Consider the following 13,846-nt stretch of genomic DNA (forward strand, 5'->3'; position numbering starts at 1 on the left):
CTCAAACCTACCTGTGAATCCTCTGTATACATTGGTATTTATCCTGCTATGGACTATGTATATCAAGTAGTGTACAGAAGCTGGTTACCCTGAAACAGGCTTGTTCTGTTCTGACAGCTGTGTTGCTTCAATGGCTCAGTGTGCTACTAATCGTTTTCTGCCTCCCCTAGCGCCTCTCTCTCTCTCTCCCTCCTATCCACTAACCAGGTCCAGTGTCAGCTGTGGAGCTGTGGATGTCGTAGTATTTAGTACACACACACACACACACGTACACACAGACACACATCAGTCCACATCCGGCTTAGGCCAGGACCTGATGCTCTTAGCCTTTCTTGCTCTGAACATTTAATATAATGTAATTTATTGTTCTTTAAATGTTCTTAGCCATTAGACAAATATAATCCAGTAGCTTGCCCCAGGTTGCCTGTTTCAATATCTGTGTGGTCTGTATGGCTCTATGTGCTACTAACCCTGTTCTGCCTTCCCTCTCCCTAGTGCCTCTCTCTCTCCCTCCTATCTTCTAACCAGGTCCAGTGGATGCCCCACTTTCACCAGCAGACCTCCCGGAGTCCGATAGATACCCCCGTGTCTGCTGTGGATGTCGTAGCATGTCCGTAGAATGTACTCTCTCCTATGATGCTTTTTAGCCTCTCTTACTCTGAAATGTAATTTAATGTAATGTATTGCTTTATAAATGTTCTTAGATGGTAGACAAACATACTCCTGGAGCTTGCTCGATCGCCTTGTTGAGAGGGGTCAGGGAAGAATTTTTACAGCTCACTTATCTTGCCCCCGGGTGATTACTGTTTTTTTGCTTCCCTCTGGAATATGTAGAGAGTGGGTCGTATGCCCACCTCCCTTGTTCTCTCTAAAGCGCATTGTGTTGCCTCTGGGTATGAAATGCGCTATACAAATAAAGCTTTGATTGATTGATTTATTGATGTGAAATGTTAGGTGATGTGAAATTTTAGGTGATGCACACATTGTTATTCTTATAGGTTGCCCTGGTTTGTAAACGACACACCCTTGTAGCTGAAGTATACTAGCTGCTAAAACCTTATTCTAGCAACCACGTCAACAGACACCTCCTTTAGAGAAGAGCAGTGGTGAACCTGATTTGGCTCCTGTGCTGTATCCACCCTCTCAGGTCATAGGGGGTGCTGCTGGAGCGTAGGCAGGGTGGGCTCTGGGAAAGACTGTTAGAAGCTTTAGACAAATCTTCTCCTCACCTGCCTAAACTATCTATTAGAAACCCACACAAACGAGAAGTCGCTGGACTGGTAAGTTCCTGTTACAGGAGGGCAGGACTCGGACCCCTGTACAGGGGTACTGCAGAGACAACTGATTTAACAGTAGTCCATTTTCAGGGCAGGCAGGTACTTCATTAATTCCAGAGGGGAAATTGCACTGTTACAACAGACACATTCAAGCGATATGACATAGGTTTAGGTCGATATAATATGCAATACAATATATGGGTTACATGTAAATACACAGGTGAACTGTATGTATGGATTAAAAATGTGTGTGCCACTGGTGTTGTGGTGCTGCAGCTGAACCTACTGGGCTGGGGACTGGGGACCATCAACATCCACCTCCTTCAGCTCCCATTTGACCTGAGGGAACCGTGGAGGGATACAGTACTATCTCACACTGTGACTGACAGGATGGAGGTCTGTCTTAGCTGTGCTACAATCTGTTCTCAACTATCCAAATGAGGAGAAGACATAGGGGTTGCCAAAAGACAGGTAAAGACAGGCGCCACAGTCAAAAGATATAGTTGATGGAAATCCATATCTGTACCAGAATGTAATTTGGTTTAACTATTCAACTATAGCCACTAGAGGGAGCTAAAGGGCTTTTTTTGTTCCTTGTGACTTTGTTTTTTCCCGCTTTGTGGTATTATGTATGTTTTTTCAAAAACACTTAAATAGTCCACCTGAATCATACCACAACGCAGGAGGAAAAAGAAACGAGACAAAAAAAAAAACTTAATCTCACTTTGCTCTGGTTTTCCCCATCACGTTAAAATAGATTGAACGGCTATTCACTTGTTTAAACCACCTCATACGCTAAACAAAGCATGTTACTAGTGTTTGAATAAACCATTTTGAAACTACGTTCATACTTTCTGAGGCTGTAATCAAATGCTGGAAGGGACTAAACTCTGACTTTCACAAAGTTGCAAGTTCTCTTCTTGGGTGTCAAAAAAGGCAGTACAAGCTGAAATCCATGGCTGGGCATAAGGTCAATGTACAAAAATAATTGCATTGTATACGTGGATGTCATGACGGTGGTGAATGGACAGTGTAGGAGACCTAGCAGTCCAAACTACTCCTATTAGGACGCACTACACTGCAGGTTGCAATAGGAACACATTGGCTTTATTATTAGAGATAATGAGGTGGCTCTTAAAAGAGCCTTTGGGGGATGTTGAAATGATAAAGCAACTCAGGACAATTTAGGCGCGTTCTCCGCGAATGCGGCGGGCCAACTGGATGTCCTTGGGCATGATGGTTACCCTCTTGGCGTGAATGGCGCACAGGTTGGTGTCCTCGAAGAGGCCGACTAGGTATGCCTCGCTGGCCTCCTGCAGGGCCATCACAGCAGAGCTCTGGAAGCGCAAGTCGGTCTTGAAGTCTTGAGCGATTTCCCTCACCAGGCGCTGGAAGGGCAACTTGCGGATCAACAGCTCGGTAGACTTCTGGTAACGACGGATCTCTCTCAGGGCTACTGTGCCGGGCCTGTAACGATGAGGCTTCTTCACACCGCCGGTGGCGGGTGCGCTCTTACGAGCCGCCTTGGTGGCGAGCTGCTTCCTCGGGGCTTTGCCACCGGTGGATTTACGGGCGGTCTGCTTGGTTCTGGCCATGATTTCAGATGTCTTCTCCGCGAGTTGAAGTTAAAACTTTCCGCGTAGAGTCTTGTAGCTTTACAGAAGGTAATGTGACATTTTTATAACGTCCGCTGCCGTGCGCTGATTGGACGGCCTCTCTGGGCGACTTCATTGGCTGGCTATCGCCTCTTTCTCCGCATTGGATATTAACATGGAGCCTGGGATTGGATAAGGCGACAAAGGCAAAAGAGCGCCACTTTACGTAAGGTATAAAAATCCGACCGCAGTGGTATCAGGCCACTCAGTTTCTGAAATACTTCGATACTGAACATGAGCGGAAGAGGGAAAACAGGAGGCAAAGCAAGGGCCAAGGCCAAGACCCGATCATCTCGCGCCGGTCTCCAGTTCCCCGTGGGTCGTGTTCATAGACTTCTCCGTAAGGGCAACTATGCCCATCGTGTGGGAGCCGGTGCACCGGTCTACCTGGCCGCTGTGCTCGAGTACCTGACTGCTGAGATCCTGGAGTTGGCCGGCAACGCTGCCCGCGACAACAAGAAGAGTCGTATCATCCCCCGTCACCTTCAGCTGGCTGTCCGCAACGACGAGGAGCTCAACAAACTTCTCGGAGGTGTGACGATCGCCCAGGGCGGCGTGCTGCCCAACATCCAGGCAGTGCTTCTCCCTAAGAAGACCGAGAAGGCTGTCAAAGCCAAGTGAAGTCGCCACTGACGTGAATTCTCCCAATAATCCCAAAGGCTCTTTTAAGAGCCACCCACTTCTATTCTTAAAAGTGCAACGTGTATTTCCATTGTTCTCTCTCTCCCGATTTGAGGCACATTCGCCTACATGAGCTTGATGCTTGAAATTTAGCTAATTCAGTCTGGTTTGAAGGTATTGCAGACATGTTTTTGGATTGCTTTAAAATATTCGTTATTGGGCATAGTTGTATTACTCTTGACTTGTCATTGTTTTAATTTAAAACCTGTTTAATTGAAACGCTTCGTGTTGCCTTTGTGGATGAAGTGTGCTGCATGAATGACCTAGTTTGTCGTGCTGTTCGTCCTACCTAATTAGACGTCCTTGTATAAATGGCTTGATCTCCTCGTAGACTTATACAATAATGGACGAAATTTAGCCACAATGCAAGGGTCACAGCATGGCGGCGATCAGCTCTGATCAGTCCTTGTGCTGCTCGCCTGTGCAAAGGGTTGGCCTTAAACGCGACATGAGAACCGTGTGGACTCAGCTCCCCAACTGCAGCTCCGGGTTACCAAAATGCTTCTCTTGTGTTTTCTCCTGGCGAATAAAGGGCTAAAAATCAAAGTTGGAGTGGAGCAGAAGTCCTAAAGCGAATGTGACAAGGAGTAACCTATTTGCCGTTCGAAATAAAGCGGTTTGGGTAGCGGCGGCCTCGTCTGTTTAGTTGCGACTGTGTGAAAACATTGCCGTTGATCTCTCGGATGGAGCTGTGCAAACTGGGTTTCCACTGACATTTGACTCCTAAAGTGTCTAAAAGTGCAAGCGATTATGGACACAAACCGTTGCCCAGTGAGACAAGTTGTTTGGCGAGGGACTAAAAAGATTTAGGGTACACAGATGTGGTGCCGGAGTTTTTAAACAGGGTCTCTTTTGGGGTGCGTAAAGCACAGTGTTGAAACTGGGTCTGAGCCCTGGTCCCTATAAAAGTGGTGTCTGTCCGTGTGTGTATGCTACCTTTCTCAGAGGGTGACTCATTTGGATTCCCTGCAGAATGACTCCCTCTGGTCTTTTGAGACTAGGCTACTACTACTACTACTACAGTCTACGTCCCTCGTCTGGCGCAATGTCGTCGTTTGGTTGGTATGGCTATGCAGTAAAGTGACCTGAGGCGCACCGGCTTCGTCTTACCTGGGTTGGTTTAGGAGGAGTCTCTGAGCACACCTATGTCGTAGTTCCCTTTGAGGAGCGATGAGTTGGACTCATTGTACATGGGTTGAGGGTTAGGGTTAGCCCGACTTCTGATTTCGATTGCTGCCTGGAGACCGTGCATTGTTGTTGAGGCAGTGACCTCAGCTCCCTAGGGTTTCGTCATTTAGATTGTACCACAGCTTGTTCTCATTCAATAACCTCCTTTCTTAGTAGCCTACAAATCAAACCAAATGAAATCGCCTAAAAGCACATTGGTTGCAGAGGGCAGAAAGGTGAAACATAGCCCAACAATCACAACACACTCTTTTTCTTTTTACTTAATTTGATGACCTGACTATATACATCTCTTCATCGTGTAATTGAATGTGCCATGAGAATTACACAAAGCTTAACAATTTGAAGAAGCCTAGCTTAGGCTTTAGGTAGGCTCCAACTGAAGATTTAGGCTACACCTTACACTTCACACGGAAAGTGCTTATTGATGAGTGATCAATTGATCAAAACTCCTTCTGTGCTGTTCTTTACTAAACTAGCCTACCTGACGTGAATATGCGTGGTCGAGGAAAAAGTAAATGAATTTGGCATAGTTTCTGAAAATAGTAAGCTTTTTATTTCTATAGCGCTCTTCATAGCACGGATGCACAGAATGCTTTACAGTAATACATTAAAAGGCAATACAACACGAGACAAAATTAAAACGACACAGAACAGAAAAAACAGAACATTGCGAGCAGCAAGGTGTTATAGATGCCTGCCTGAACATCTGTTTCTTAAGAAGTTTTTTGAACATGAGTTCAGTGGATGACTCTCTCAGGGCCTGGGGAAGAGTATTCCAGAGTCTTGGCGCCACCGCCTCAAATGCTGTGTCACCCTGGGCACTGTTCTCGGCATTCTCAAGAGACCGGGCCTCTGCCTGGCATTGTGAGCTACTAGGCTACTGTAGCTATATCCCCAAACAGTGGTGAGCACCATGGCCCTGGTCATATTCAAACCCCTCTCTCTGCCACTCTTTTCAAACACATGCACACACAGAAACATGCTAGTGTTGAATGTGTACTTTACATGCACACGCACGCACGTACGCACATACACACACGCACACACACACTCAGGTTGCCTGGTGAAAATGTCAGCCTTTGACCCATCCTATGCTATCCTTCCTCCAAGGGCTGCCAGGAGCAGTGGGCGTGTGCAGGGAACCAATCTGTCCAATTATGTTCACCTTTTGAGAAAGCTGTCTTTTGATGTGTGTCGTGCTAGCTTGGTGACAGATGCTGCTGTAGCATCGTTGGATTAGAGCTACCGCTTGCTTACGCACACACAAAATATTCATTATTATTGTTACTATTATCATTAATAATAATAAATATCTGCGTTTCATTACTGTACTTGTACATCTCAGATTCATGAAGCAAGATTGTCCCTCCCACATTTTTTTTTTGGGGGGGGGGTTGACTAACTTAGTTTGTATGGATAGGCTACAAAAAAAAAAAACGGCAGACGGAGGGGGGGTCCCGGCATGTGCAATTGATTTGGGTCACAGGTGAAACGAGGGAGTCGAGCTCAACGCAGATATTAGAGGGAGCCTTGCCTAAATATTTGCATACCCCTCCATATATAGTGGATGAATACCAACGGCTTCTTACATTTGTTCCTGTGAAGCAACGAAGAATCGAGATGCCTGAACCTGCTGCGAAGTCCGCGCCCAAGAAGGGCTCTAAGAAAGCCGTCTCCAAGACCGCTGCCAAAGGCGGTAAGAAGCGCAGAAAGTCAAGGAAGGAGAGCTACGCCATCTACGTGTACAAAGTCCTGAAGCAGGTCCACCCCGACACTGGTATTTCCTCCAAGGCCATGGGGATCATGAATTCCTTTGTGAACGACATCTTCGAGCGCATTGCCGGAGAGTCCTCTCGCCTGGCGCACTACAACAAGCGTAGAACCATCACCTCCAGGGAGATCCAGACCGCAGTGCGCCTGCTGCTCCCCGGTGAGCTGGCCAAGCACGCCGTGTCCGAGGGCACCAAGGCAGTGACCAAGTACACCAGTTCCAAGTAAAGCGGCTGCTTTCCACGGCTCCAAACTACCCCAAAGGCTCTTTTAAGAGCCACCCACATTTTCTGTAAAATAATGCAATTCCATGGCGATTTAGATTGTTGGCTACTTTTCGTACATCTCGCAAACTGCAAATGCTGCAATTGGTCACCGAATGTGCATTTTGTTGTCCAATCTGCGATAGTAGAATTATTTTCTTTTTTTTTTTACAATGTATATGTATTTTCTTTTTTTTTTTACAATGTATATGTACCTCATCTTTCCAGGGATCAATAGTTATCGAAGTAGCATATAGTCCCATCTATAGCTAGATTGATCTCTAATTTTTGCTATTGCACCCTTTTTCCAAACTCCCGCCTCTGGAAGACGGCGAGGCTGGATCTGCTTCAATAAATGGTACGATGTGGAGCTCATTGCCTCAAACTGAAGATCTAACCCTACCTTTCAGTTTCATGTAAGTTTAAACAATCGATTTGATGTACTGTGCACTGTCATCCTTGTAATTGCATACTTATTCATCTAGTGTTCAAGTCAAATTCAGTGTAGCCCGACTAGAAAAACGGAAGATTTCAGTACATAGGTCGTCTAAATAGGCTGAATAGGCTGTTTAAATAGGCTATGGACAGCATACTGAATATTGCAAGGTCATTTTGATATGGATGGGCAACAAACCCAAGTCTGGGATTTTTTTTTCTGTTTTCCTACAATTAAACAATTTCAACAGTGTTGGCAAACAAGCCATTCATTCCGGTTAACCAGCTGGATTGTAGTTAATGTAGTTATATGCGAGTGTACAACGCAATGAGTATTTCGGAGCTCCTCAGATGCAAGCTCACGATTAATAAAATCAACCTTAATGAGCCTCGACTATTAATACCCGAGTTTCACTCAACATGGACCCACGTACAGGGTACGTCCTTGGCGCTTCAGAGCGTAGACGACATCCATGGCGGTGACGGTCTTTCTCTTGGCGTGCTCGGTGTAGGTAACGGCATCACGGATGACGTTCTCCAGAAAGACCTTCAGCACACCACGGGTTTCTTCGTAGATCAGACCAGAAATACGCTTCACGCCGCCACGGCGAGCCAAACGACGGATTGCAGGCTTGGTAATGCCCTGGATGTTATCACGAAGAACCTTGCGATGGCGTTTCGCTCCTCCCTTTCCGAGTCCTTTGCCTCCTTTTCCGCGGCCAGACATTTTTTGACGGTTTTCTTTTCAATTGTTCTACACGAAACCTTCGAGTTGACTGTTCAATTCTCGAAACGTGGCCCGTCTATTATGTCGAAAATGCGGATGTGATTGAACACAGGGAGAGCTCTTTTCTGCTGGGCGGAGCCATGGAGGTATGATGAGACGGCATTGAAAATGGCTGCCTATTCATTTCAATGAAAGTTGCTCACCGGCGCATGAAGCCATTTGACTTAGGCTAGTGGCCAAAGCTCGGTATTGCAAGTCACGTGACGGCATGCGGCCCAAGACCTATTCCCCATGATTTGTGGATTATGATAAATAGGGATAGAAAAGGAAAACAAAATGTTTGTATTCATGGCTGAAGATGGTCTGATACGACCGAAGCGGTCCTTTTTTTGTGTGTTGTCACATTAAATCACTTTTTATTTGTATCCTGAGTGCCTCCTCTCTTTTTTGTCAGTGTGCGGGCTTTTTCTTCTATTTTTCCTTGATCAGTGCATTTGGGCCCACGCACCTGACTTAGATTTGAATCAGCCTCATTTTAAGAGCGCCAACTTTTCCTTCAGTTTGAACAGTATGCAAGCCAGCAGGTTCTCTTTTTAACATTAGTTTCAATGTTTCACCTATGGGATGCGCATGCGCGACCCTACGACGGAAGCTTTTATACAGCGTCTGTCGTGATAGGTCAGACTGGCAGTGCATGACAGGAGGCCCCACCCTCCGAGGTTATATACCTGAGTCACAGCGCCAAACGTCATTTTCGGTTTCTTCCCTGTGAAGATTTGTGTGAACCTATGTTCTATTTTGTGGAGCTCCGCCCCACAGGGCTAGCTCCTATTGGCTAGCGAAACCCAGCTAGCTACATTGACTGAAGAAAAAAAAAAAACATACACGCACCTGTGTCCAAACAAGTCCGGTGCACCACTGTATAAGCGGGCTACGCCCGCACATCTGCTCCTTCGAATTTTTCAGCTCGCATTGATACTGAAAGAAGATAAGAATGTCTACTCAGCGGACCCAAGCGGAGCTGGCGGCGTCCCTAGATGACCCCCTGCCGGCGCCGATTGATCCGCCGGATCGTTTCTGTGTCTGCGGCTCCCGCTACAGCGACGTGGGACACCACCTCTGCTTCCGCTATCTGGGGCCGCAGCACGCCAGAGCGGGTCTGGCTCCGTCCCCCGCCTGCGAGATCTGCGCCCTCCTGGACCCCATGGAGAGGATGCTTCGGGCGCATTTCTTCGCTCCGCCGCCGCTGGAGACTGAAGGTCTGGTCCAGCTGGTCGGCGAGGACATCGGCGCGCCCCCGCAACAACCGGCGGCCCCGATTACCTCCCTCGCGCCTACGGATGATGAGGAAGAGATCTCCGAGGCAGACGAGGGTCAATCTGCGTCAGAAGCCACTACGGCTAGTGGCGCCTCCTTCCCGGGGCAGGGTTCCTTCGATCGCGACCTGCCCCGGCTGCTGGAGAGAGCCGCGCATCACCTCGGTATCTCCGTCCCGGAGGCTGCTGCGACTACGGGGCTCCCACTGTGGAGCTCCGTCTGCTACTGGCGTCCCTCTCAGCCTGCTCCTCGTCTCCTGCCGGCTATGCCTGACCTTGAGGCATTCGTCGAGGCTGAATGGGAGCGGCCGTTGGCCATCAGAGGTCCGCTTCGCCAGTTCAGCAGAGCTACGAGGGTAACCGGCTGGACTGACGTAGCAGCTATCGGCTCTCGTCCTCTGGAACCCGACATTGCAGCGGTCCTGGTGCCTGGTTCCTCCGCCTGGGGCCTCCTGTCTGGGTGGAGTGATGGCCACGTCGGTGGTGCAGCAGCGCCACCTATGGCTCTCCCTGACTCGTCTGCGCGAGGAAAACAAGGGTGTCCTCCTCAACTCACCGGTCAGTAGGGAGGGGTTGTTTGGGGCGGCTGTGTCTAACATCCTGGAGCAGTGTCGCAGCCAGGAGCAGGACCGGCTCCTCCTCGCTCGCCACCTCGCTGCTCCGGGGGAGCGCAGTGTGCCGGCACGTCCGCGTGCTCCGGCTGATGCTGCCGCGACTGGGAGCAAGCGCCGGCGAACACACAAGGCTAAACAACCTGCCACGGGGTCCCGCCCCGCTACGGCCCATGGACCGGCTCACCCGGGCTCCTGGACTGCGCACGCGGCTCCTCCCCCGCGACATCCCCCTGCTTACCCCGCCCACGGTGCCGGGACCGGACCGACGTCTTCAAGCGCGCCCACCGCTCCGCCTTGGGTTTTTAACAGAGGGGATGTGTGCGCCCAGGCCAAGTGCTATGGCTGTACTGCCCTGTTCGGAGTTTTCTCGGGACCGACCGCTGGCGGGGTTTAGCGGCGAAAAAGATGCGCTAGACCCCCAGACGGCGTTCGTTCATTCGGGCCGAGCGTTCGAGCCTCTCCCTGTGTGTTCGACAGGTAGAGAGTTTTCACGCTCACCGGTCAGTGAGAATACTTCCATGTTTACTGCCTCGGCTAGCTATTTTCATGAGCAGCCGAGGCGTCGCTCCGTCAGTGTGTGTGATACCAACGCTCGGCCTTTAGCTAAAAGGAGCAGGCCTATGGTGTCTGATATCCACACTTCATCTCACAACGTGCACCAGTCGCCGCTGCTTTGTGTGATGTTGGCGCAAAATCACTGCCCGCCTCTCATGTCCCATCTAGTCGGTCTGCGAAAGACGGCACCTTGACAGATCATGCAAATGAGAAGGCGGGGCTTCCCGCATTGCAACACTCCGCCGTTTTCTCTCAATGGGATGAGCAACGGCGGCTTGTTAGCAATGCGGACGGTGTCGACTCACTTCCTCTTTTTGTGAATGAAGTGCTTCTTGACAGGAATGCCATTCATCCTCGCGCTGTTCAGGGACATGGAACTCCCAATGGGGATTTTTCAGCTCCCTTTCGAGGGTGGCCCGCCTTGGGCCAGGACAGCAGAGTTTCTCAGCTGTCCGGTGGCGGTCAGGGCCAAATTAAAAATAGGGCAGGTTCCTCGATCTGTTCCCGCGATCTCCGGCACAACCTCTTTCCAACCGCTTCACAGTCTGGCAGGAGAGATGTCTCCTGGACAGCTGGTTGCAGCGTGTTCTACGGGAAGGGTATCTCATTCAGTTTTGTTGCCCACCACCGCCCTTCACGGGCGTAGTGGAGAAAGTGATACCGCGTCCCGCCCAGGCTGCCGCTCTGTCAGCAGAGATTGCAGAACTGATGGCGAAGGGAGCGGTAACTGTGGTCCCGTCAGACCAGAGGGACGAGGGATTTTATTCCCGCTACTTCCTCGTGCCAAAGAAGACGGGGGCGTGAGGCCAATTTTGGACCTCCGCCTTTTCAACAAAACGGTGGCGAATCTGAAGTTCCATATGCTTACGGTGCGACAAATGCTGGAGGCATTCCTTCCCGGCGATTTTTGCACCAGCATAGACCTCAAGGACGCTTACTTACACATACCGATAGCTCATCGGCATCGGAAGTTTTTGCGTTTCGCCTACCTGGGTGTGGCGTACGAATATACCAGACTCCCGTTTGGATATGCGCTCGCCCCCAGAACCTTCTCCAATTGTGTGGAGGCGGCGTTGAGGCCACTACGCCGGCAGGGCATAAGGATCCTGGCGTACCTGGACGACCTGCTGGTACTGGCTCCGTCGCCTTTGTTGGCTCTGATGCATACCGCCACGGTGGTGAGGCATCTCACCGACCTGGGGTTTGCAGTCAACTGGGAGAAGAGCGTTCTGTGGCCGGCCCGTCAGATTGTTTACCTAGGTATCAATCTGGACACGAGCGCCATGAGAGCACGGCTATCCGATTCAAGGAGGGAAACACTGGAGAAGAGTCTCAGCGTTTGCCGTCCTTCTCGAAAGATCGCGGTTCTGTCGATCATGCGCCTTCTGGGTCTCATGGCAGCCGCCCATGTGGTAGTGTCACTGGGCCTACTTCACATGAGGTGCGTGCAGAGATGGTTCGCGCGGCTTCGTCTGGACCCTGTGAGGCACAGACGGCGCCTCGTGCGGATGCCGGGGTCGTTGTCAGCAGACCTCGACTATTGGAGGGACCGGCGCGTGATAGCGCACGGTGTTCCAATAGGCAGGGTGTCAGCTCACATCGCTGTCTTCACAGACGCGTCTCTAAGCGGCTGGGGTGGTACATGTCTGTCCCAGGCCGTAGGTGGTTTGTGGGCCGTCGGAGAACGGCGCCACATCAACCTCCTGGAGTTGGAGACGGTGCTACTGGCATTGCGCCACTTTGTACACCTGGTACAGGGACGCGATGTGCTGGTGCGGTCAGACAACCAGACCACAGAAGCTTACATCAACCGACAAGGGGGAGTCCGCTCGCCAGCGCTTCACCGTCTGGCGGTAACGCTGTGGCGATGGGCTCATGTCAATCTCCGGTCGCTGACAGAGCGGCACATTGCCGGCCGTCTGAACGTCGGGGCGGACCTGATGTCTCGGGGCGGGCCTCACCCGGACGAGTAGAGCCTACATCCTCAGATAGTGGCTCAGCTCTGGACCCGGTTCGGCAGAGCAGGGGTGGATCTCTTTGCTTCGAGAGAGAACGCGAAGTGTCCCCTCTGGTTCTCTCTGAAACAGCAGGACCAGCCTCCGCTGGGCGTGGATGCGTTCGCGCATGGCCCCTGGCCGGGGGCGCTGCTGTATGCTTTCCCGCCGATGGGGCTGATTTTACCATTGTTGGCCAGGGTGCGGTCAGAGGGTGCATCGGTAATACTGATAGCGCCGGACCGCCACTGGGCGAGATGGTATGCAGAAGTGATGGCCATGACTACTGTAGAACCGTGGCACATCCCTCATTGGCCGAACGCTCTGTCCCAGGCGGAGGGCTCAATTTGCGCACCTCCGGTCTTGGGACGGCCGCTGGTGGCCTGGCTCTTGAACGGCGGAGATTGTCTGATAGGGGACTCTCTCCGGCCGTGATCTGTACAATTCAGAGCGCGCGCGCAGCTTCCACTGCCTTGGTTTACTCTGGCAAATGGGCTGCTTTTGCGCGTTGGTGTGAGGAAAGGGACTTCGCTCCCGAGTCATGCTCGGTCGAGGCGATTTTGGAATTCCTTCAGCACCTGATGGATCATGGTGGCGGTTTGGCAGCATCCACTATCAAGGTGTACGCGTGTGCTATTTCCGCATGCCATGAGGGGTTCGCCAAAACTACGGTTTTCGGGCATCCCCTTGTTAAACGCTTCCTGGCCGGCACGCGCCGTCTTCGCCCTGTGCGTAAGGCTGCGGCGCCGCCTTGGGATTTGCTCTTGGTTCTGGATGCGCTATGTAAAGCGCCGTTCGAACCAATGGAGCGGATGTCTCTCAAGTGGCTACCGATTAAGACCGCGCTGCTCCTTGCTCTGACGTCGGGCAAGCGGGTCAGTGATCTGAGGGCGTTGACAGTTTTTCTCATCACGGGTGATGGGAGCAATCTGTGTTGCGCACGGATCCATCTTTCGTTCCGAAGGTGGTCCGGGGTGCCTATAGAGCACAGGATTTGGAGCTGGGAGCCTTCTATCCTCCACCTCATGCGAACGAGGAAGAGGCCCGCCTGCATTTGTTGTGTCCTGTGCGTGCGTTGACGTGTTACGTCCAGCGCACGGCTGCGGTCCGCACCCCCCCCCAGTTGTTGGTTTGCCACGGCCCAGGGAAGGTGGGTTCTCCGTTGTCGAAACAGCGTCTCTCCCATTGGATCTGTGAGGGCATCGCCCAGTCTTACGTGACTGCGGGTCGTCCTCTGCCTGGTACTGTTCGGGCACACTCCACAAGGGGTGTGGCCACGTCAGTTGCCCTGTTCAATGGTGTGTCAGTGGAGGACATCTGTGCGGCGGCGACTTGGTCGTCCCCGTCTCCTTTTGTCCGTTATTTCCTTTT

At 51.1% G+C, this 13,846-nt stretch overlaps 3 protein-coding genes across 3 annotated transcripts; 2 read left to right on the forward strand and 1 right to left on the reverse strand.

Annotated features, from left to right (window-relative positions):
• Positions 1-2,461: 2,461 nt before the first annotated feature.
• Positions 2,462-2,872, reverse strand: LOC311321833 (histone H3.2; the record flags this gene model as incomplete). The annotated part of the gene is made up of 1 exon (XM_084453848.1): positions 2,462-2,872. One exon carries the CDS (start codon positions 2,870-2,872, stop codon positions 2,462-2,464), a length of 411 nt encoding a protein of 136 aa, XP_084309974.1.
• Positions 2,873-3,166: 294 nt separating this feature from the next.
• On the forward strand, positions 3,167-3,553 carry LOC311321857 (histone H2A-like; the record flags this gene model as incomplete). Its single annotated transcript, XM_084453872.1, has 1 exon — positions 3,167-3,553. The coding sequence occupies one exon, from the start codon at positions 3,167-3,169 to the stop codon at positions 3,551-3,553; it is 387 nt and encodes a 128-aa protein (XP_084309998.1).
• A 2,868-nt stretch (positions 3,554-6,421) lies between these two features.
• LOC311321879 (histone H2B-like) lies at positions 6,422-6,799 on the forward strand (the record flags this gene model as incomplete). The annotated part of the gene is made up of 1 exon (XM_084453894.1): positions 6,422-6,799. The coding sequence occupies one exon, from the start codon at positions 6,422-6,424 to the stop codon at positions 6,797-6,799; it is 378 nt and encodes a 125-aa protein (XP_084310020.1).
• Positions 6,800-13,846: the final 7,047 nt, after the last annotated feature.

The sequence above is a fragment of the Borostomias antarcticus genome (assembly GCF_949987555.1).
Source record: "Borostomias antarcticus genome assembly, chromosome: 19".
NCBI lineage: Eukaryota > Metazoa > Chordata > Actinopteri > Stomiiformes > Stomiidae > Borostomias > Borostomias antarcticus.